The sequence below is a fragment of the Prionailurus viverrinus genome, chromosome F1, assembly GCF_022837055.1.
Source record: "Prionailurus viverrinus isolate Anna chromosome F1, UM_Priviv_1.0, whole genome shotgun sequence".
NCBI classification, from domain to species: domain Eukaryota; kingdom Metazoa; phylum Chordata; class Mammalia; order Carnivora; family Felidae; genus Prionailurus; species Prionailurus viverrinus.
Genome location: NC_062577.1, coordinates 62916131 through 62938654, shown reverse-complemented (window position 1 = coordinate 62938654; position 22524 = coordinate 62916131). Strand labels below are relative to the sequence as shown.

General features: G+C 48.0%; 1 protein-coding gene and 1 pseudogene across 1 annotated transcript; one reads left to right on the top strand and one right to left on the bottom strand.

Moving 5' to 3' along the window:
- Positions 1 to 4446: 4446 nt before the first annotated feature.
- On the top strand, positions 4447 to 5400 carry LOC125155712 (olfactory receptor 10J1-like). Its single transcript, XM_047841235.1, has one exon. The coding sequence runs from the start codon at positions 4471 to 4473 to the stop codon at positions 5398 to 5400; it is 930 nt and encodes a 309-aa protein (XP_047697191.1). The 5' UTR covers positions 4447 to 4470.
- A 7469-nt stretch (positions 5401 to 12869) lies between these two features.
- LOC125155875 (uncharacterized) lies at positions 12870 to 12977 on the bottom strand (annotated as a pseudogene).
- Between the last annotated feature and the right edge of the window lie 9547 nt (positions 12978 to 22524).

The window sequence follows — 22524 nt, the reverse complement described above, 5'->3', positions numbered from 1 at the left end:
TCCCCCTCTCCAAAGTATCAGGACAAAGAGTGAAACCACCTATCTGCAATCCAGAAAGCAAGCCCTCATCAGGAACTGAATCTCCTGGTACCTTGATCTAGGATTCTCAGCCTCCAGAACGGCAAGAAATAACTGTCTGGCTGACCACCCAGTCTGGGGTTATTTTGTTCAGCAGCCCGAACTAAGACATTCAGGAACCATGCCGACCTCAGCAACATCTGTAGTCAGCCCTCTTCAGGGCTCTGAAACCCCCCATAACCGTTCTAAGGCACCATTAGGAAGTCTAGACTGGCATCCTAAATTAACGTGAAAGTCACAAAGGAGCCCTAGTAAGGGCTACTGGAATCTGGCCCCCCACATAACGTGGTCTGCCGAGCCGAGGGAGTTGGCCGCGGGTCTCCCGGCTGCCCCGCCAGCTTTGTTTCTCGAGTCACCCCACATGCTCCCTCCTGTCTCGCATCAAAGCCCTCATCCGTGAAATAAGGATGCGGGTCACTTGGAGGACTCAGACAAAAACGTGTCGAGCGTTCCGTAAGCTCCGCCTCTCGTTTTCACCAGGCACCACATTCTGACACCACGTACCCAAGTGAGCCGTTTCCAAAATCCTCCTGATTTGTCCCAAAGCAAAGGCATCATCGAGCACGGGGCTATTTTGTTCAACTCTCCTCCCTCCCTCCTTTTTAGGATCCCACAGCCACCCTTCCCACCTTAGGGGTCCACCATTATCAACGGGGGGTCATTTGGGTCAAATTCTCTGATCCAAGAGGAAGCAATGCAGATTGGAGTCTCAGGGAGTTGGCATGAATGAACTTGAGATTAGCGTACGGGTCCTTTCCTCTCCCTTGATCCACACACACAGTCACAAGCCCATTCACCTCAGATGTCTCTCACCTCTGTGCCTCCTCCCGAGACCCCTGCCACCCCCACCTAGATCAACCCCAACTGACCTCTGGCCTGCCCTGTGACATTAGCATCCTCGCGGATGCCTCATACGGCTGCCCCATCAATCCTGCAGGGGAGCAGGGTCACCACACAGGTGGGAAGAAGGTGCAGGGTAGTTGGTGGCCCTCAAGGGCCAGTAACTAACGGACTTGGAAGTCCCTGAGCACGAGGCATAAGTTAAATCACTTAAGGGGCCCTTAAAAAAAACTGGTAGGGGCGCCTGGGTGGCTCAGTCGGTTGATCGTCCCACTTCGGCTCAGGTCATGATCTCGAGGTCCGTGAGTTCGAGCCCCGCGTCGGGCTCTGTGCTGCCAGCTCGGAGCCTAGAGCCTGCTTCGGATTCTGTGTCTCCCTCTCTCTCTGCCCCTCCCCTGCTCATGCTCTGTCTCTGTCTCAAAGATAAATTAAAAAAACATTTAAAAAAATAAAAAAAAAAACTGGTAAAATCTCAGTACTCTAAGACCTTGCTGTAGCCTGGTCTTTGGCTACAGAATTTTGTTCTGTGATCAACCTGCGTCTAATCCAGGACCATCCCCTCCCTGCCCCCACTCATTTTAGTTGACCATAATCCTCTGTCACTGAAATTAAACCGTGAGCTGCCGGAAGGCTGAAGAAGCATGTCCCCTATTTCCCTGCCCCCAGCAACTAGCCCCGGGCCAGGCAATGCCCGGTGCCTGAAGCATGAATGGACACAGGTAAGCACACGTGGTCAAGTAAGAACATGGGTAAGCAAGTGACAGACGCAAGGGGAGTCTTCAGGGGAAAGCAAATCGGGCAGGTCTCGAGGGGCTAGAAGTTTTGCCAAATGGAGGAGGGGGTGATTCTGGGTAAAGAGAGTATTCAGCCCCCATCCATTCCCTGGCCCCCAAGAGAGGGTCTTTAGAACCAAAGAGATTTCCTTCACTTCCCAGGCGGCCAGCGGCCAGGCGGCCTGAACTGCTCCTCTGCAAAGCCAGGGCCAAAGCTGACTACGTTTATTCCAAAGAGAAAACCACTTTCTTAAACCGGGCAGGGGCCTGAGCGTCCCGATACGGCGCCAAGCTTGAGCTGCCTGAGTTTGGAAACTGTGGCTTTCCAAGGCACATCTGTAAGAAACTACAAGGTGCCTATGGACTCTAACAAGAAAAATTCAACTAAATAAACCAGCTTTATCTGATGCTGTTTCTACTTGAAGCAAAAACTTGCCCCAAGCTCCCAAACGGCCAACCCTGGGACTGGGTAAATGAGCCCCTCACATAATAAGGCCCCCAGGTGCCTACAGTCTGCATCCTCCCAGTCCCGGGTCGGGGATGGGGGGGGGGGGTGCCTCTTGGGATATCTTCAGGGTGTGAGCCCCAGGAGCCCCACTGGCTGTTCCCGGGGGAGCATCTTCTCTGGCTCACACAGAGGCACCATCAATGACGCCTGCGACTCCCAAGCTGCCCACCTTCCGGCGAGAGCGTGTTTATCTGCTGTCTTCTCGGCCTCCACCCATGACGGGCCCTCCTTCCCGGTCACCCTGCTTTTCCTGTACCTGCAGACCACGGCCACCTCCTGCCCGGCTCTCCTGCCGTGACTCAGCCCCAGGCAGACACAGTGAGTGCTCTCCAGAACAGGAAATGAGATGGGGCTTGTTGGCCATGGGCTGGCTTTAATTTGTTGTAGCATAACAATCCATCAGCATCCTTATAAGGATGTGTGTGCTCTTTCCCTTGATTTCCATGGAATAATTACAGCCTCCCAAGGGTGGAGGGTGCTAGCCAGGTCATAGCAGCTACCCCTGTACCTCAAGACAGACAGGCATCAGCCAGAGCAGACAGCACCCTAGCCCGTGCATTCTCAGCAGAAACCCTACTGGTATTTGGGATAGGACAATTCTTCCTCGGGTGGGACGGTCACGTGGAGAGCAGGACACTAAGCATCTTTAATTGCTGGCAGCACCCGTGTCCGTCATTAGACCAATCAGAAGCAGTGACACAGGCTGCCGACTTCACAGCAGAGGGGCCAGGCCACCTCATGGCTGGACCACCACCTAGTTTCTGCCCAGAGACCTCACAGAAGATCAGTGTCTTTCACCATGTACTTCAGCGTTAAATGATTTTCTCTGTTCAGAGATATCTTCTGTTGTCGCCTTACTCTTCCAGCAGTTTTCGTGCAAATGAGTAACAGCCAGTGGCCAACTTCTTGTCAGTAAATTTTTATGCATGTGAAGGAGGTCTCCATGCCCAGCAATCTTCCTCCCTGGCGAGATTTACTTTACGTACAAAGTCGTTCTGAATAGGCAGAAGCAAACCAGAATATAATTTACGTTCCCTACAGGAGCTTACTGTCTAACGGGACAAAAATGTGAAATATGACAGCTATTGGACTGCACCCCAACCCTCACCGCAGTGACGTAACTTTAGCGTGACTGTTTGGTTTTCACACTCAGGGCCTGCTGTGGCTCTAGATGAGAGACCTGAGTGTTCGTGCTCCATCGTCCCCGGCACCACTGTTTCCCTCTGCAGAGCGGGTGTCTGCCTACTAGTTCTAGTGGCTGTAAATTTGCCTTTTAGTTTCGGGAAGGTGCAGCTACGGCGGAGCCCATAATGTAGCCAGAGTCAGGGCTATCCACTGCCGGCTGATGCCCGTCTCGCGTAGACAGCAGGGGGCAGAGGCAGGTGGTGGGTTAAGATCTGCCTTCTCCGTCCGACTTCAGCCAGGTCACGATCTCGCGGTCCGTGAGTTCGAGCCCCGCGTCAGGCTCTGGGCTGACGGCTCGGAGCCTGGAGCCTGTTTCCGATTCTGTGTCTCCCTCTCTCTCTGCCCCTCCCCCGTTCATGCTCTGTCTCTCTCTGTCCCAAAAATAAATAAACGTTGAAAAAAAAATTAAAAAAAAAAAAAGATCCGCCTTTTCTTCCTCGGCAACAAAATGAGCCTTCGGGTCTGCTTTGCCTCTACTTCCTAAGGGTGTGCAAAGGGAGGCTTCCTAGTCTTGAAAGAGAAAAAAAAAAATCTCCAGTCAGTCCTTAAGTTATTTTCAATTATCTCATTAATCCATAAGCCCGAGCTGGTGAGATACGCAGCTGTAGAAGGTATAATGTGCAGAGGGTTGGTGTGTGGATGGCGTGGTGCTGACGGGAGACATGGTCCACGGAAACGTGAGAGCATCGCCGCACGACAGCCGTGGAGGCTGTGTGGACACCTGCAATAATCCTTGAGGAACGGGGAAATACTTAAATAAGAGGAGAAAAGGAGGGGGGGCATTCCAGATGTCAAGGAGGAAGCATGGGGTGAAGTGAGTGGGAATGTGCATCATCATGTTGTGGGAACAGGACAAAAAAAAAAAACAAAACAAAAAATGATTCTGGAACGCACGGGAAATTGTAATGGATGGCCACAGAGTAGAAGTATTTTAAGCAAACCCAGAGATTGACTTTAACGCACAGGGAAATGCATCGCCAGGTTCACAGCGGAGAACGGAGTTCAATCAATTTGAGAAACGTGTTTCAACAGCCTTGTTGAAATTATGCGCCGTCTGTTCTCCATTTCAGATTTAGCGACCACTCCATGGAGAGAGGGAACCACACTCTCATAACTGAGTTCGTCTTCCAGGGTTTCTCCAGCTTCCGCGAGCACCAGCTCGGCCTGTTTGTCGTGTTCCTTGCACTGTACGTCGTGACCCTGGCCGGCAACGCGGTCATTGTGACCATCATCCGAATGGACCCTCACCTGCACACGCCCATGTACTTCTTCCTGAGCATGCTGTCCTCCTCAGAGACCGTATATACACTCGTCATTCTCCCAAGGATGCTCTCCAGTCTTGTAGGTACGAACCGGTCCATCTCACGGGCAGGCTGTGCCACCCAGATGTTCTTTTTCATAACCTTTGGCATCACTAACTGCTTTCTGCTCACGGCGATGGGGTACGACCGCTACGTGGCCATCTGCAACCCCCTGAGATACTCCGTCATCATGAACAAGAGGGTGTGTGTCCAGCTGGTGGGGGGCGCCTGCAGCATTGGGCTGATCGTGGCGACGACGCAAGTGACATCTGTGTTCAGGTTGCCTTTCTGTGCTACGAAGGTGGCCCACTTCTTCTGTGACATCCGACCTGTAATGAAGCTCTCCTGCGTCAACACCTCGGTCAACGAGACCCTGACCGTGATCATCAGCGTGCTGGTGCTCGTGGTTCCCATGGGCCTGGTCTTCATCTCCTACGTCCTCATCGTCTCCACCATCCTCAAGATCCCCTCCGCCCGGGGCCGGAAGAAGGCCTTTGCCACCTGCGCCTCTCACCTCACGGTGGTCGTCATCCACTACGGCTGTGCCTCCGTCGCCTACCTCAAGCCCAAGTCGGAGAACACCAGGGATCAGGACCAGCTGATCTCGGTGACCTACACCGTCATCACCCCCCTGCTGAACCCGGTGGTGTATACCCTGAGGAACAAGGAGGTCAAGGATGCTCTGCTCCGGGCCACTGGCAGGAAGCTTTCCTGACAAGACAGGAAGTGCTCTCCTGAGGCTCTCAGCATCCGCTCTCAGCAGCAACAGGAGCAGAACCATGTGCCCTTGGCTCCCAGAGACCTGCCCCATAAGGAGGCAGAGGAACAGCAGCAGCATCCAACTGTGAGTCTGCAAACTTGAGAAGCCCCTGAACAAAGCATTAGCCCCATTTTTGTGGGTAAATAGACAAACAAGGTCAGGAAGTAGTGTGAGCCCAGGATCCCTCATGGACTTTTTGGTTTCTAATGAAGGCAACAGAGAGGAAATGGCAGAATCCAAGGGATGCATTTGTTCCTACGATTCCTTCCTACTTAAGAGCATGAGGATTTCTCAAACTGGAGTCCCTGTTCGAATCTGTTTCCCCACGACATGTCAAGTAATAAGTGACTGTGTGGATAGGGAGAATGGCCTCCGGAGGGGAGAGCAAGGGGAAATAGATTTCCTTCCCCGGCTGCTTTCGTTTATCCCAGTTTCTAGCAAAACTGCTTATTAAAGATGGTGATTGACCATAGACAGTTTAATTAGAGATCCTGGCAAACCCAGAGCTTGTCGGGTTTGAGGCCACATTCCAAGACCCTCCTGGGTCAGTTCAGCTGTTATTAATTCAGACAGTATGTCACGGGTAGTAAAGACACACAGGGCCATGCACTGGATTCTGGGAAAGACTGATGGAAAGACCCTGCCTGCGTGTCTTCAAGAAACTCAGATTCTAGCGGCAGAGACAAACATTTAAAAGTATGGTTTCAATTCTCTATAATAGGTTATATATACAAAAGCCTGCAGACGGAAGGGAGGGAGAGAAGGTGCTGGAGATGTCAGGGGAGTCTCAGAGGAGGTGATCTCCAGTGGGAACTGACTTTAGAACATTTGTAGGAGAGTTCTTGATGGGTAATTTGTTGGAGGAAAAGAATCCCAAAGAGAAGGAACAATATATTCACAGGGACGAAACCAAGAGGAAGGTTCAGGAGATTAAAAAAAAAAAAAATTAGTCTTCGTACTGACTCCCAGGGACAATGGGGGGAGGTGGAGGGAGATGGGACCGGAGGGGTAGGCTGGGGTCAGATTGTGAGGGCTTTGTGTACTGAACTAAAAATTTTTGGCTGTAACTTGTAAACAGTGGCAATCACCCAAGATTTGGGCAAACGGGGATTCAGTATCTGGGGCATCTGTGTGAACTGTGGGCATCCTTCTTGTCCTTACACAGCTCCAATGAGACATGTAAGAAATGATTAAAAGCAACATCGTGCAGGCGAAGGGCTTGACAGGCATTCAACAATCGTTCGTGGAATCTTCTCTACACGCCAGAATCTGTGCGAGACGTGGGGCCTAGCAACAAACACCTGGCCCAAAGAAGGGAGCCCTCAATCTTGCAGGGGAGATGGGCTTGTGCAGAACTCGCCATGATGCAAAGTGATGGAGAAATGAACAAAGAGTGCTTAATATTTCAGGACAAAGATCTAAGCCTGGGGATCTTGTTTTGTGATCTACGTAAAGCTCTCTCTCTCTAGAGGGAAAGGGCCCGGTAGGCAGGAGTTTGGTGAAATAAACGCTTGTTACCTAAGCAACAGGCTTTTGTTATGTATGTGTGGGGCCACCCCCTGGGCCCAAGGGCTGCTCAGCTCCAGACCAGCGCCATTCAGAATACCTAATCACTGTGGACTCCCTGCACCCTCATCACCCAGATTTTCTGGAAACGTTGTCTAAAAGGAAGAGCTTCACACCCAGATATCATGGAATCAGAAGTTTTCATCAGCCCCTTCTCACCCCCCGGAGGAACGGTCCACAGAACTTTTCCCTGACCTGCTCAACAGTCAGAACACTTGGCTGCATTCACCACCTGAGTGAGAGGAATCCCTCCGGTTTCCTGGGATTATTTTGGTCACTGCTCACACTCGGTATCCCTTTATGGCAAACACCTCTTCCATAATGAGGCCTCTTGCGCTAAGGTACTTTCCCAACCATTATCTCACTAGGTTCTTAGAATCACCCCCCAGAAAGGAGGCAGGGATGAGGCTCTCCGATGTAGAAACAAGGCTAAAAGTGACCAAGGGGTGAAAACCAAACCTGAATTTGGACAAGCCGGCAGGCACTTTCTGTTTATCCAGAGTATATCCTCACCCAGGGGCAATTCACAGGACAGATCGTGATGTGCTAGAGAACTCCCCAGAGCCTCAGATTTCCCAGATACAATGAGACCTTGTCCCTGAACCTTTTTCCAGAGAGAATTCGTGTCCCCCATTGGAAGGGCCGCTGGGGCCTCACCCTAGCCAATCAATGGGGACCCCAGAGGAAGAGCGTCTCTGGCAGAAATGCAAGCTGTAATGGCGTTTTCGTGAAGAACCGGCTAAGATTTTAGGAAAGATTGGAATCCACTTTTCTCCACGTAAAAACAAATCAGAAAAGCATTTGGAACTTCCGAAGCAAGCCTGGCCCTCTGTTAAGAGGATTAGAGCTGGTGCTAACTGCTGAGAGTGTAGTGGTGAAGTGAATTTCTGGACTCTAGAGAGAAAGATTATACACACACACGCACATATTTACACACACACACACACACACACACACACACACACATATGTAAAAGGCAAAGCAATAGAGACTGCACACAGATCACTGATCAGTGGTTGCCAGGGGCCTGAGAAAGAGAGAAAGTTGAAACGAGGAAGCACAGGGGATTTTTTTTAGGGTTGTGAAACTATTCCACAGAATACTATCACGGTGGCTACGACACTATGCATCCGTCAACCCCCATAGCATGTTGCAGTAGAGTGAACCTTAATGTATGCAAATGAAAGAGAAATCATTTCAGGAGACTGAGATCCCAGAATAGAATGCAGGCTGAAGCAAGAGAGTCTTAACTGTATTACAAACACACAAAACAACCCCACTGAAGGCGGAAGGGGGAAATGCTGACCTCAATAACTCTGAAAAGGAGTCAACTCCCCGAAGGCTAAACACAAAAGGACCTACACACAAGCAGTGTCTTCAAATTTTGAAATTTGCTGCCCACAGGGGTTCAGGTTAACAATTCTTAAAGTGCCATAAAGGTATCCTGGAATCGCACCATAAGAAAATGGATGGCAGATGGCAGAATTGTGAGTGAGTGTGGGAAGTTACAGACAAGCAAGAAGCGAGGGCTAGGAATGATCTGTGTGGTAACGGATCATAGGAACCCAGATCTTGGTTTCTCATACCATTCTCCATTAGAAGGATCTAGGAATCTTGCGTAAGTGGCTACCGTAGGACAGGAAATATTCAAGAGGAGCCTGAAACACCTGTAGAGCCTGAAAGAAGGTGGTCAGACCACTCAATCGTTTGGGTATGCCAGAAGGTCTCCGTGGCCAACACGGGAGCAATCTCAGCAACAAAGTAGTGTCTGATTATAAACCAAAAGATAAAATAAATACGTTCAAGTCCATACTGATATGATAGAAATAAGTGGAGGAAAACAGACAAATCTGGGCGGAGAAGAATTCCAAATAGTTTCTATACATACCCTACTCTCAAGGTGGTGGAGTATAACTGCATTAAGAGTGAACTGCAGGGGCGCCTGGGTGGCTCAGTCGGTTAAGCATCCCACTCTTGATTTTGGCTCAGGTGAGGACCTCGCAGTTTGTGAGTTCGAGTCCCGCGCTGAGTTCTGCACTAACAATGGTGCCGAGCCTGCTTGGGATTCTCTTCCTCTCCCTCTCTCTCTGCCCCTCCCCTGCTTGCATCTAGCTCTCTCTCAAAAATAAACAAACAAACAAAAAGAAGAGTGAGGCACACATGGTGATTTCTTTCCAAAGAGTACGGTAGGGAGGTGGGATACAAAGAGTCACTTATTTCAGAAACCTGTAAAACCACCCTATCCAGGTCACCCAGATTAACATCAACAGTGGGAAGTCCTATTGGGAGAATGTTTCTGATGTAATGAGAACGGCACTTTCTGTGGTCTTCCTCCCCAAATCTATAACCCTCAGTACTTTTCTTTGACGTCTACTTTAATCTGCTATTAAAATAGCCACTCCTCCTTTCTTTCGATTGTTATTTTCCGTCCTTTTATTTTCTACTAGCCAATACCATATTTAGTGTTTTGTAGAGCGTATATAGCTGGGTCATTGTTATTAAATCCACCGTACCAATCTCTGTTTTAAGAGGACCTATTTAGACCGCTTAAAGTAATGATTGATATTTCAGGGCTCAAGCCCACTGTATTTCGTTTTCTATTTTATCTCTTTTTCATGCCTTCCTTTGGTTTATTTGAACATGTTTGAGAATTACATCTTGATTTTTCCATAGTATTTCGAGTGTCTCCCTTCGTACAGCTTTTCTAGTGGTTGCTCCTTTGGGGCAATAACAAGGAATTGAGTCGCTAGGTCATAGGATGAGTGTGTGTTTGACTTTATAAGAAACCATCAAACTGTTTTCCAGAGTGGCTATACCGACATGCTTTCCCAATAGGAAAATCCCTGAGGCTCTTCATCTTCGTCAACTGCTGGTATTGTTGGTATTTTTTATTTCTGCCATCCTGATAGGTGTGCAGTTGTGTTATAGTGATTTTACTTTATATTTATCTAATGGCTAACAAGGTTGAACAGCATTTCACGTCTTTATCATCCTTACATCTTTTTGGTAAAGTGAGCAACTATTGTGCCTTTTTTAATTGGGCTGTCTCCTCATCTTAAGCGTTGAGAGTTCTTCACACATTCTGGATAGAGGTCTACTGGCAGATATATTATTTGCAAATATTTTATGCTGGTCCGTGGCTTGTCTTTTCCTTTGCATTATAGTTATTTCACAAAGCAAGATTTTTCAATTCGGAAGTTCAATTTATCAATTTTGTCTTTAACGATTATGTTTTTGTATCCTATCTGAAAATGTGCTGCCTAACTCCGGTTGAGGAAGATTTTCTCCTAAAAGTTCCATGGTGTTAGGTTGTACACAGACAGATGTGGGATACGTTTACCTTTTGTGTCAGATACGGGGTTTAGGTCAAGGTTCCTTTTTTTCCCATCCAGAAATCCAGTTATTACAACATCCTGTTTTGAAAAGATTATCCTTTCTGCACTGAATTGCTTTGGCAATTTGCCAAAAATCAATTCCACATTTGAGCTCTTTCCATACTTTGACTATTGTTGACGGCACTCCTATAAACACTGGGGTGCATGTGAATGTGGTATATATAATGGAACACTACTTGGTAATGAAAAAGAATAGAATCCACCATTTGCAACAACGTAGATGGAACTAGAGGGTATTATGTTCAGTGAAATAATTCAGAGAAAGATGTCATACGTGGAATTAGAGAAACACAACAGATGAACAGAGGGGAAGGGAAGGAAAAATAAGATAAAAACAGAGAGGGAGGTGGGGCTGGGTGGCTCCGTCGGTTGGGCATCCGACTTCGGCTCGGGTCATGATCTCACGGTCTGTGAGTTTGAGCCCCATGTCGGGCTCTGTGCTGACAGCTCAGAGCCTGGAACCTGCTTCGGATTCAGTGTCTCCCTCTCTATCTCTGCCTCTAACCCACTCCATTCTGTCTCTGTCTCTCTCAAAAATAAATAAACATTAAAAAAATTAAAAAAAAAAAAAGGGAGGGAGGCAAACCAGAAGAGACTCTTAAGTACAGAGAACAAGCTGAGGGTTGCCGGAGGGGAGGTGGGTGGGGCATGGGCTAGATGGGTGATGGGGATTAAGGAGGGCGCTTGTTGGGATGAGCGCTGGGTGTTGTATGTAAGTGATGAATCACTGGGTTCTACTCCTGAAGCCAAGACTACACTGCATGTTGACTCACTTGAACTTAAATTAAAAAAAAAAATCGATTCTCCATATTTGTATAATATTGACCATTCCCATTCAGGAAGAGGACACATCTCTTAAGCTCTAACCCCCTATACACACCACCCACCACCACCTTCTGTGCATGGCTTCATTTTGTCTTGATGTGCTTTGGTTATGTCTGGTATTTTAGCGACAGGCCCTAGGCTGCCTGCCACTGAGTCCCTGCAGTTTCGAGAGTAGAGAAACTTCCCCAATCTCCATCACTGTTACCGGACAGCAGGGGCAGACTTGTGTATGCACAACAGCGCCCACAGAGCCGGCCTGTCATGCGGCCCCTCTTCCCGACTCCACACCAGGGAAGAAAACGTGCCTCTCTCCAGCCTCCTCCTCCACGCCCCCTCCCTCCCTGTAGGAATCCCTTCACCAAAGTATTTTATGTAAGTGGATTCCTGGAGGCCTGCCCCTGACGTGTCCAAATCCCAGTGGAGACACAACCTAGTCTATAATGGAGACCCTATACCACATTCAGAACATTTCTCCCTGTTCCCCAAACGTCATTTATAACGAGAGGACTGGAACCTGAACCACAATGATGAGAGCATCAGGGGAGGAAACAATGTAACTCATTATATAAATATGACAAACCACGTTCTGGGCCCAGATTCAAGGAGGAGCTTGAGGAAGAGGGTGGAGTACAAAATCACTCTGGTCACTCTCGGTCATGAGGGGATTCGTAAAGAATATGAAATATGGAGCAGTTGTGTTGTGAACACAATGTAGACTTTGAGGTGATTATAAAAACTTCAAGGGGCGCCTGGGTGGCTCAGTCGGTTAAGCGTCCGACTTCAGCTCAGGTCACGATCTCACAGTCTGTGAGTTCGAGCCCCATGTCGGGCTCTGTGCTGACAGCCGGGAGCTCGGAACCTGCTTCGGATTCTGTGTCTCCCGCTCTCTCTGCCCCTCCCTTGCTCGTGCTCTGTCTCTCTCTCAAAAATAAATAAACATTAAAAAAAATTTCTAAAGACTTCGAGTGGAAATACTCAACAGAAAGTTGGAAATGCAGGTGAGAGCCTCTGAGAAACTGAAATGGGGAGCCATCCACACAAGGGGAAGAGTCAGGCTGGGAGAGCAAAGGATTTCTCTGAGGAGAGTCCCACAGAGATAAATGGAAAACTGAGGACTCGGCCTCAAAATTCATGAGTAGCATTCAAGTGGGTGACTGAGAAGACCCGGTGGCAGAGGTGTCTATGTAAACAGAAAGGGGCTAATTGAAAAGGGGCAAAGAGCTCCCCTCTGCTGAAGGCATGAAATTAATTTCAGCTTTCACGTAAGCAGTGTTTTGTGTCGTTGGCCGTTGGTGTCATTTTGGGCACTTGCTCCGCTAACCAACACTCAGTGGCATCGCCATCTACCCAACTTGCCTCGTGTTCTCTCTTCTTGAAGAAGAGGAAAGAAGCTTCTGGTATCTGTGGTCCGGGAACCCTTCTGAAACTCTACACCAACACCCCAAAATAGGATACCCTGTAAGAATCATTTCCAATTGTATCCTTCCAAAAAAGACCATCCCTTCCCGTCAGCCATTCTGCGGCTTCCGGATCCTTTCTGATTATTTGCATCTATCCACAGCTCTTGTTTTCACAACGATCCAACAGATTTCTCGTATATTCAGAAATGGTACCGACTATACACAAGGTTTTCATAGGAGTGTTTAGTTTCCCAGTTTTCCCATCCAAGTACTAACCAGGCCCGACCCTGCTTAGCTTCCGAGATCAGACGAGATCGGGTGCGTTCAGGGTGGTATGGCTATAGACTAGTTTCCCAATTCTAAAGTAATAAATGCCCATTCTGGAAAAATAAAATATCAAAATATATAAGGAAGAATATAGGAGAGATTGTAAAAATCCAACTAACTGGAAAGCACGTTTCCTCTCATTGGTTTTTTACTTCACAGAGATATTTTATATAAAAAAGTCACATGTTGCTTTTTCGCTTAATACAGTAGAAGCTTTTCTCTATACTACTGGGGACTCTTCATAAGGATGATACTTAAATTAAAGGCTTCAAAATACACCATCATATAGATGCTCACTATTTTCCTCAGCCATTAATTAGTTTAGCATTCAGTCATTAATTAGTTAGCATTTGGATTGCCACCTCATTTTATTCAGCGCAAAAAAAAAAAAGAAAGAAAGAAAGAAATCTGTAAGAAAACGTGGCTTCTCATGTTTAAAATAATCCATTTTGGCTCATCGTCACATGAAACAGATTTAATATGAATACCAATTTCAGTTAAATGCAAAAAAGTGGCATCCACGGGTCCCACGATGTGTAGGTCCTCTCCGCATGTGTACAAAAAATGGTCCAATGATTTTTTCTGGGTGATGAATGTGAACCTAGAGTTAATCTTTCTCCTTCAGTGCATTAACCCCAAATCTCTCTTCTAATAACTCTATTTCCTTTCCCTTAAAAAATTTCATTCTAATTACTTTCTTTTTTTTTAATGTTTATTTTTTAGAGAGAGAGACAGAGGGTGAGCAGGGGAGGGGCAGAGAGAGAGACACACACAGAATCCAAAGCAGATTCCAGGCTCTGAGCTGTCAGCACAGAGCCGGATGCGGGGCTCACACTCACAAACGGTGAGATCATGACCTGAGCAGAAGTTGGACGCTTAACCGACGGAGCCACCCAGGCGCCCCTATTCTAATTGCCTTCAATCATTTTTTGCCATAACATTCACCCGGCTTTGGTGATTTACAGGTATCCTCCCAAGAAGAAAGAACGTCTATCTTTCTTACACTCAAGCATCCGGATCAATGTGCCTATTGCCGTAAGATACTATCTTAAGGCTTTTCTGATGTGTTCTCCTGGACCGGATCCTCAGGAAAGGTGCACAGTGGGGTCTGGGTATGGGGCAGATAGCGATGATCGAGGACTAAAAATCTGTTGACAGATTCCAAACACTTCTTCAACCAAAGTGATTTCTGAAAATATGTCCTCTGAGTAGAACCTAGTTTCAAAAAGGATCTATAGGGTATTTTCTCTACAGACCACTGCTTCTGTTAGAGTTTACTTTTGCCCTGCTCATCCCTGACCCCTCTGGACCTCCAAAGTCATAGTGCCGGTCTGCAGGTCGGCCCTGTTGTGGCGTCACTGAGCTAGAGGAGACGTGGAGAGGATCAAGTACTAAACAGAGTCCAGAAAATTTTAGGGGACCTGTCCAACAATACGAAGCTAGCCAGCCCAAGCTAGCCGATTTGAAATTAGTATACTTTTCAATACCATCCTGCAACAGAAAGATAGATCATTAAAAGCTGGCTGCAAATATATTTCCCCTGGGAAGGTAAATCACTCAGTGGGAAAATGTGGGATGACTATAGGCTTTAATTTTAAATTTCGTTGAAAGTACAAATGCAAAAGATGTGTCAGACAGGGAGAGTTGGAGCAAAGTCCGACCTGTGATTCTTCTGTCCCACCCCGGGCCGTGGTGATGGGACACAATGAGGGATCTTGAACCCTGCCTCACCACCTCGATCACTGTGAATATGTTAATAATCTTGTCCTTCCCAGCAATCCTCTGGGGCTGCATACTTGCAAGGGTCACACGTTAAGGCGTCCGTGTCAGGCCATCGAAAATGTATATGTATCTTCTCCCACCCCAGGACATACCTTCCAATATATTTTCATAATCACTGGGATTCTTTAAGTGATTCTTCCCAGAACAAATGAGATCTTCCCCAAGGTGACATGGTCTCTAATTATCTATACAAATAGCTGGAACTTTTAAAGTGGCAGCTTGTCTTATCAAGGAAATAACAGAGAAAAACAAAAGAGACCAGAGTAAGTTTCGCTTTTGGGGGCACCCAACAACCCAAGCCAGCACATGTTTAAAAACAAGATACCTCTGTGTCTGCCAGCGTGATTAAGTACCAAGTACTTAATCCAGTTCACCATTAAGTATCTGTGGACGGAAAGAAAGAAATATGGAAAAAGGAGGTAAGGAGGAGAAAAGGGACGGGAGAAAGGAGACAGAATGTGATCTATAGACCAAGATGGGGAAAAGAACCAATATAACTGAAAGCCAACCAGGTGTTGGACATTTGACTCGCGGTTTTATTTTGTCCTAACAAATAAAATAGGAATTTTATCTGTACTTAGCTATTGGAGGAAATGAAGCTCAGAGCTCATATGTAGTTAAGGGACTGTGGAGAGAGATTCAAACTGCTACCCCTGCCCAGTTCTCCCTGCCTTCACTACCGTATTTAGCTTGGATTCCTCGAACAGCCCAGCCCCTAAGACACCTCCTTGCTGCCCTCTCCTGTACCATGCAATAGTCACCACCCAACACCAGAAACCGTCTACAATGCAGAGCAGATAGTGTCACTGTCCCCTGACCGAACCATCCTGTGGCTTCCCTCTGCACTTAGAATAAGAGGCCAATGTCTTTTTCGGGTCTGCAAAGACCTACCTGTTACCTGTATCTCTGACCCCTAATTCTCCCTCCCACTCACCATTCCGCAGCCACACACCTCCCTCCCGTTCCAAGAATACAAAGCCTGAATCCAGGTTTGGGTCTCTCAACTTGCTATCCGCCTGCCTGCAAATGCTCCTTCCCCTGGATCAGAGAATGGCAAATCATGGTCTGCGGGCCAAATTCAGGTCCTCTGCCCCTGCCTGTTATTACAAATAAAGTTTTATTGGAACACGACCACACCCATTTCTTTTCCCTACTCCTGCTTTCAGACTACAATGGCCGAGTTGCAGAGTTAAGACGGAGAGTACACAGGTTGCAAAGCCTCGAATATTTACTCTCTGATCTTCTTCGGGGGGGAAAAAAAGTGCCAATCCCCGCCCTGTATCATGGCCTGGTTGGTTCTATGCGGTCACTCAGAAGAGGTTTCCACCCCAAATGTCATTTCCAAGGAGCGGACTGTCCCGACCACCCCGTCAGTATAAGGCAGCTCCTTGCCACAAACCCTATCATCTGTATTCCTGTCCTTAGAACACTTATTTTATTCATTTATTCCTTGTTTCTTACCAAACTCCCCTCCTTAGAATATGCATTCCAGGAGAGCTGTGGCATTCCAAGTCTTATTTACAACATTTGCTAGTTATCGGCACAGAATAATCTATGATGAGTATTTTTAATAAATGAATACATGATGGTCCCCTTGGTTTTTATTATTGCAACTCAATATTTTCCACTGTCTTAGACGTTCTCACAAGAAAAGAACGCTCCGGCCGTAGGAAAGAACAATGTGTAATTAAGCAAACTTTGCTCAATTCCGCAGATCTATTTCAGACACAGTAGAGACAGGCATCACACCGCCCTCAGGAAAAGCATAAAGACTACGAAACGCGGAGTACACTCTAACTTCATTGTCAGTGCAGTATCACAGACCTATCTGCAATAACGAGGCAGAAGCATCTGGAAGGTTTCCGCGGGGAGAGGAGTTTGCTCTGGGAGAGTCCTAGAAAACACTTCGAAGTAAGCAGTTTGCCGTTTGAGCTCAGCGACTTTGTCTGTCTCCCCTCCTTCCCGTGATGCAATCACTGCCCAACTGTCTTCGTTTAGAAGGTCGTTAAGGACAAGGTGTTTCAAAGCTTCAGGAAGCCAAGTTACTAAATTTACCTCCAAGGTGTCTCTGAACGTGTCATATACTATCACACAATTCTTGCTTGGGATCAGAATGGCTCTAACCGGGACGTCTGCGATCAATTTACAAATGTGTCAAATGAGGGTATAGGATTAATGATCTCTGCAGCCCCTTTAGTTAGAAGAACCCGTGCTTCCAGGATGCCCACCAGAGACTTCGGGGCACTGCAGAACACGGACACCGAGGACACATCGATGGAAATTACAGTGCTGTGTGGTTTGTGGGGAGCCCCTTAATCACTCACGGCCTCAGTTGCCTGGGACAATACGGAAACAACAATGCCCGCCTCTTGTGTGGTCGTGACAATCAGAACATACTAAGCGCCTAGAGAGCACTTGGAGCTGCACCTTGCTAATAAATGGAAACTAATATTGTTTTTTAAAGGTTTATCTCTGAGAGAGGGAGCATGAGCAGGGGAAAGACAGGGAGGGGGACAGAGGACCCAAAAGGGGCTCTGTGCTGACAGCAGAGAGCCCCGCGTGGGGCTCGGACTCAGAAACCAGGAGATCACGACCTGAGCCAAAGCCGGACACGCAACCAACTGAGCCACCCAGGTGGCCCTCATTATTATTTTTCTAATGGGCTCCAGCCTCAATAAAGCTGGGGAGAGTTGATCATGAGCCAATAAGGACTCGATCACAGACCAGAGTTGGGCGGGGGGCGGCTCATAGACCACCACTCCACAAGGAATCTATTTTTGATCCAAAATCAAGAAACCTGTTCTCAGAGAAAGATTATTAAGGATCCCAGGGACAATTTCAGTTCAAAAGACAAGCTGGCCTTTGTCCTTGAGCTGATGGACGGCTGCTGATAACGTCAACCGACTGGCCCTGGTCTCGCCGAAACAACGATCTACAAAGAAAGGTTCGAGCTGCAGGCAGCCTTTCTCAGCCCAGATGTGGTTAGAGAGAGGCTATCTTACACTAAGGAGACTTGGGACTTGGTAAAGCTCTTTATTCTATTTACCAAATTTCTCAACGTTGAAACCCTTTACTTTTAAAACTCACCCAATTTATTCTGTGTAATGAAATGAAGAAAATCATATTCCCCAAAATTCCTCTTAGGGAGACGCTGTATTTATTCAAAAGAAATTACTTTCTTTGGAGCATGAGACCCTAAGGAAATGCTCAAGTAACACAGTACAGCAATTAAATGGTTCCACCTAATAATGGTTCCTTGTTAGAGAGATTCTAGCAAGGGAGAGGCCTGGAGAGGGAGAAAGGGCAGGAGGTGGGAAGACGGGGAGGAGAGGGCAAAGGGGCGGGAGGGAGAGGGAGCCCTCACAGGCTGAGTGGCAGAGAAGGGAGTCAGGAAAAGATTAAAAATGTCTAATGGGAGTAGGTACGTTGTTTGCTTTGAGTGTGCAATTCCAAGCCCTCCCTCCGTTTCCCCTAAGAGATTCGCAAGAATGCCGTTTGTATTGCCCCCTATGTTTTCCTGCATTGTTTTGTAGAGCTGAAGAACTGCTGAGTTCTGTGTTCAAGTTCGTACAGGGAGAACACAATGTTCCAGGGAATCGTAACTTGGAGAGCAGTGGGAATAGGGGAGAAAGAGCTAATATCGGAGTCAGACACAGTCCTGTTTCTTTATGGTTTCTCATAATATTTTTAATGAAGTTTTAAAAAAAAAATTACCTCATCCGTACTGTTGTATGGCAGATGAAGACCAGAGAGACAGAACTCAAGTGTGGTAGGAGGACCCTCCCCCAAGGGGGGCGGGGAGGACACACACTCGGAAGGCCAAGTTCAAGGAGCACGTCTCAGTCCTTCCCACAGAACACCCCTGGAAGGGAACTGCCTAGCTTGCTCCGTGGAGAATTTTAGGTTCTTTATAAGACAGAGCTGTCCAAAGGAAACAGAATGCGAGCCACATATGTAGTTTTAATTGTTCTAATAGCCAAATTAAAAATTGTAAAAATAAAGGCTTAATTTAATGATGTCTCGTATTTCACCCAACCTCCCTATACTGTCATGTCACCGTGTAATCAGCACAAAAAGTTGAGGTATTCTACATTTTTTACGCTCAGCTGTTGACATCACTCAATCCGGACTGGCCACATTTCGAGTGCTCAACAGCCACACGTGGCTGGGGGCCACTTGTCCTGGACAGTACTGATTTCAGGTGTGAGTCCCATGCGGTTACGATCACGGGCAAGTAGATGTAATTCCCAACTGGATCCATGGATAAACTGACAGTTAATCCACATGTGGAATATTAATTGGACAGTACTGGGTTCTGGAAATTTATTCTTCTTAAATTATGAATATGTGGCTTAAGCAAGCAGACCCAACAATTATTGAGCATTAGTGTACGCACCTGTTGGAACGGGCCCTTCCCTTACATCTAATCCTCTCAAAGAAAACATCTACGGATCGTTCTGGAGACGGACATGGCCGACTGGTGCCCAACATCTAGTTCATCCCTTTGCCTTCCTGAAAGGGTAGAAAGCTACTGCATTTCCTTGACTCTGAAACTTTCTCAGTATGATTTGTATTCAGCCCATCGGATCTACATGTATAAGATCCAGGGCCCGGAAGTGAGGCAGAGACAGCACATTGGCCATTTTCGCCCTTTCTTCTGGCACAGGCACAGATTTTTCAGCAGAATTAGAGAGGTGCCATTATCCAGTCTTCACTCGCGGACCTCGGGAAGCAGGTTCCTGGGCACCCGTGCTGCTGGGCCACACCTGAGCAGATACCATGTGGCTCTGGAGGCACTGGCAACAGGGGCAGCACCTAATTCCGTGGACTTCTGAATGTTGTAGATTCCCACTGATGCTATAGGTTCCGGAGTCATCTGTCCCGATGATGAAAGGAAATAGGAGTTTCCTTGATGGCTCAATTCTGCAGCGTGAACGCACAGGTTATTCTCTAATGTCACGCTAGATTCCGTTCTTTTCTCCCAATGATTCCATAAGCCATTCCCACAGAACACCACGCTGACCCATCACGTCAGTGGTATCACACTGATCAGACGGGGTGAATTCAAGATGGCTAGTGTACCGCACGGCTCGGTACGACACATGCTCTTCCAAGAGTGAGAAGTCCTGAACGCTGAGAAATCTGCAACACCAGTTTTAGAGGTCCAGTGGTCAGAGGTATGCTAGGACATCGCCTCCAAAGTGAACAACAAAGTGCTGTATCTTTTATCCCTTACCACGAACTAGGAAGCATTGGCATCTGATACATCCCTTTGGGTTCTGGAGGCAATATACACCTTCCCCCAGCAAAATTCTCTGGCCCTCAATATTACACGAGAAGCTTCCAACTCTGAGCAGGGCTTAGAGTAGGAAAGGGCACCGCAGCGGATCCTGGTTGGGCACGATCAGCCCCGCCACTTGGGCCATACAATTTGGCAGACCTCGTTGTATTGGGTCGGTCAGGGGAAGAAAAAATGCAGCGCATAGTTTATAGCGAACTCCAGGGGGAGGATCACAACACAGATCTCAGGTTCTGGAGCGAGGTGAGATCATCTAGAGCAGAGAATTATATACATTTGTAGAAAATCAGCTCCCAGGGCTGCTGAGCTCTAGCTGAGAGTAAGTCTTTGGCAGTAAGACACCAAGGGACCATGTCCCCTAGAAATTTCCCTCACATGTTGTCCTTCATCCCGTTTGACCCTCAAAGTCACAAAGTCAAGTAGGCCCGGTAATAATCCATTATGAGATCCAATCAGTCTGGGACGGAGCGGGGGCACAAGGCACAAGCAAGCTGCAAAAGCATGTCACCTAGACCCCAATGTCACCAGGGTTGCTCAGCACCCGACTTTCTCAAATCACCGCAGTGGTCCTGCAGGACAGGGTTGGCGGGGCAGGGGCAGGGGGTTCCGTATAGCCAACTAAGAGGGAGAAAAAGCCCAAGCTTGGTTTATGGATGGTTTGGCTCAGTACATCGGTGCAGGTAAAAAATCCATGGTGACTGCATTAGAGCACCAGTCAGGGGTGGCTCTCAAAGACAGTGAAGAAGGAAAACTTTCCCAGCTGGCAGAGCTTGGAATGGGGTATCTGGTCGGTGACCATGCTAAATGCAAAATGTCTCAACGTTAGAATATATATGGCCTCGTGAGCATAGCCAATAGCTCGGCGGGTTGGTCAGGTGCCTGAAAGGAAAAGATTGGAGAGAAAAGCCAGGGGTAGAGCCGCATAGATGGGTGGGATGCTTGGGAGCGGGCACTAAGTGTAAAGATCTTTGCATCACCCATTTAGGCCCACCCCGAGCCATCAACCACCAAACAAGCAAGGAGACAAAATGACTGGGTCAGTTGATATTGGCCTAACTTCATCAGTGGCTACTCCCAAGTCCTGGCTTGAGGGCCACAGCTACACCCACCGCTGTGGCTGAGGGAGACGTCCCACGTGAGCCCTACAATGTGCACTGCCAGTGACTGAGCCTTCTTATCATCACTGCCCCCTCTGATCGCCCAACTGCCAAATGGGGACCTGTAGCAAGCCCCCAGTATGGCACCATTTCTCAAAGAGGCACACCAGCTATCTCGTATCAAGTGGATTATACTAGGCTCCTTCCCTCCTGGAGGGCCTGGAGTCAGCCTCGCAAGAATAGAAGCTTCCTCTGGGTAAGGGTTTGCTTGTCCTGCCTGCAGACCCTCAACCTGAGCCAGTGACAGGGGTGGGCGAGCGGTGGTTTCACAAGTACTAGAAACTCGTACTAGAAACTTCACAAGTACTAGAAACTAGAGTGGGTTGGCTTGGAACCATTAAACATCCAACTACTGGACCTTCCTCACGGTGAGGGCGGTACAGCTGTGGGCCCATGACCGTGGCATCACATACTGTACGATTCAGAAGCATGACTAGTGACAGAGACTAGGGCCTGCCAAAGGTGTGGCTGAAGTACCAGCTCAGAAATAATACTCTGCAAGGACACAGTACTTTCCTCCAGAACACAGCACGCACAGCAAATCACACTTCTCTATGGCACTGTGTCCCCAGGAGGAAGGACACAAGGTCCAAGAGCAAGGAGCAAAAGTAGGAGAAAGCCTCCCTACAGTCATTCCGGAGACATCTGGAAGAATGTGTGTTTACCATCTGTTTTATTCCGGGCTGTGCAGGGTCGGAGGTCCCGGTCCTCGAGAAGGGCGCGTTCTGCAGAGACACAGCAAGGGTGCCACTGAATCACAACCCATGACTGTCACCTGGGGCCACTCGAGCCCTCACCCTGGTAGGGCAAAGGAACCCTGATCAGCAGGAAGAGGTGGGAATGTTTTTTACGCAGCGCGGCCAGGGCGGAGTATGTGTGGGACTGTGATCCACTTGGACAGCTCCGGGTACGCCCCTGCCTGGCTGTGATCACGAGCGGACTCGGACGGCAGCCCAAACTGTGAAGGATGGGATCACCAGGGGCTCTCTGGGACGCCTGAAGTGTGGCGGTTTGGGAACACCGCAAGTCAACCGCCGAGACCTTTAGAGCTGACAGCTGAGGAGAGGGAGAACTTAGAAGTGATAGCGGAGGAAAGAAATTACTAGTATCGGTTGTGACCCCGAGAGTAACTGTGACGATGAAGGCTGTAATTTCCCCACCACCCTCCACCTTGTAGGTTTCCCTTCAGTAAGAGGTACAAAAGGAGCCTCAACGTGCTATCTCCAAAACGTAGGCAGAGAATGATGGGTGCAAGCTAAGAGGTGGACCGGGGCAGACACGGAGACACAGCGCTCCGATTCCCCTTCCAGGAAAGGGTTCGTTACCCA

Bases quoted from the DNA above. Each gene is read 5' to 3' on its own strand.
- LOC125155712 (XM_047841235.1), top strand. From the start codon at position 4,471: ATGGAGAGAGGGAACCACACTCTCATAACTGAGTTCGTCTTCCAGGGT.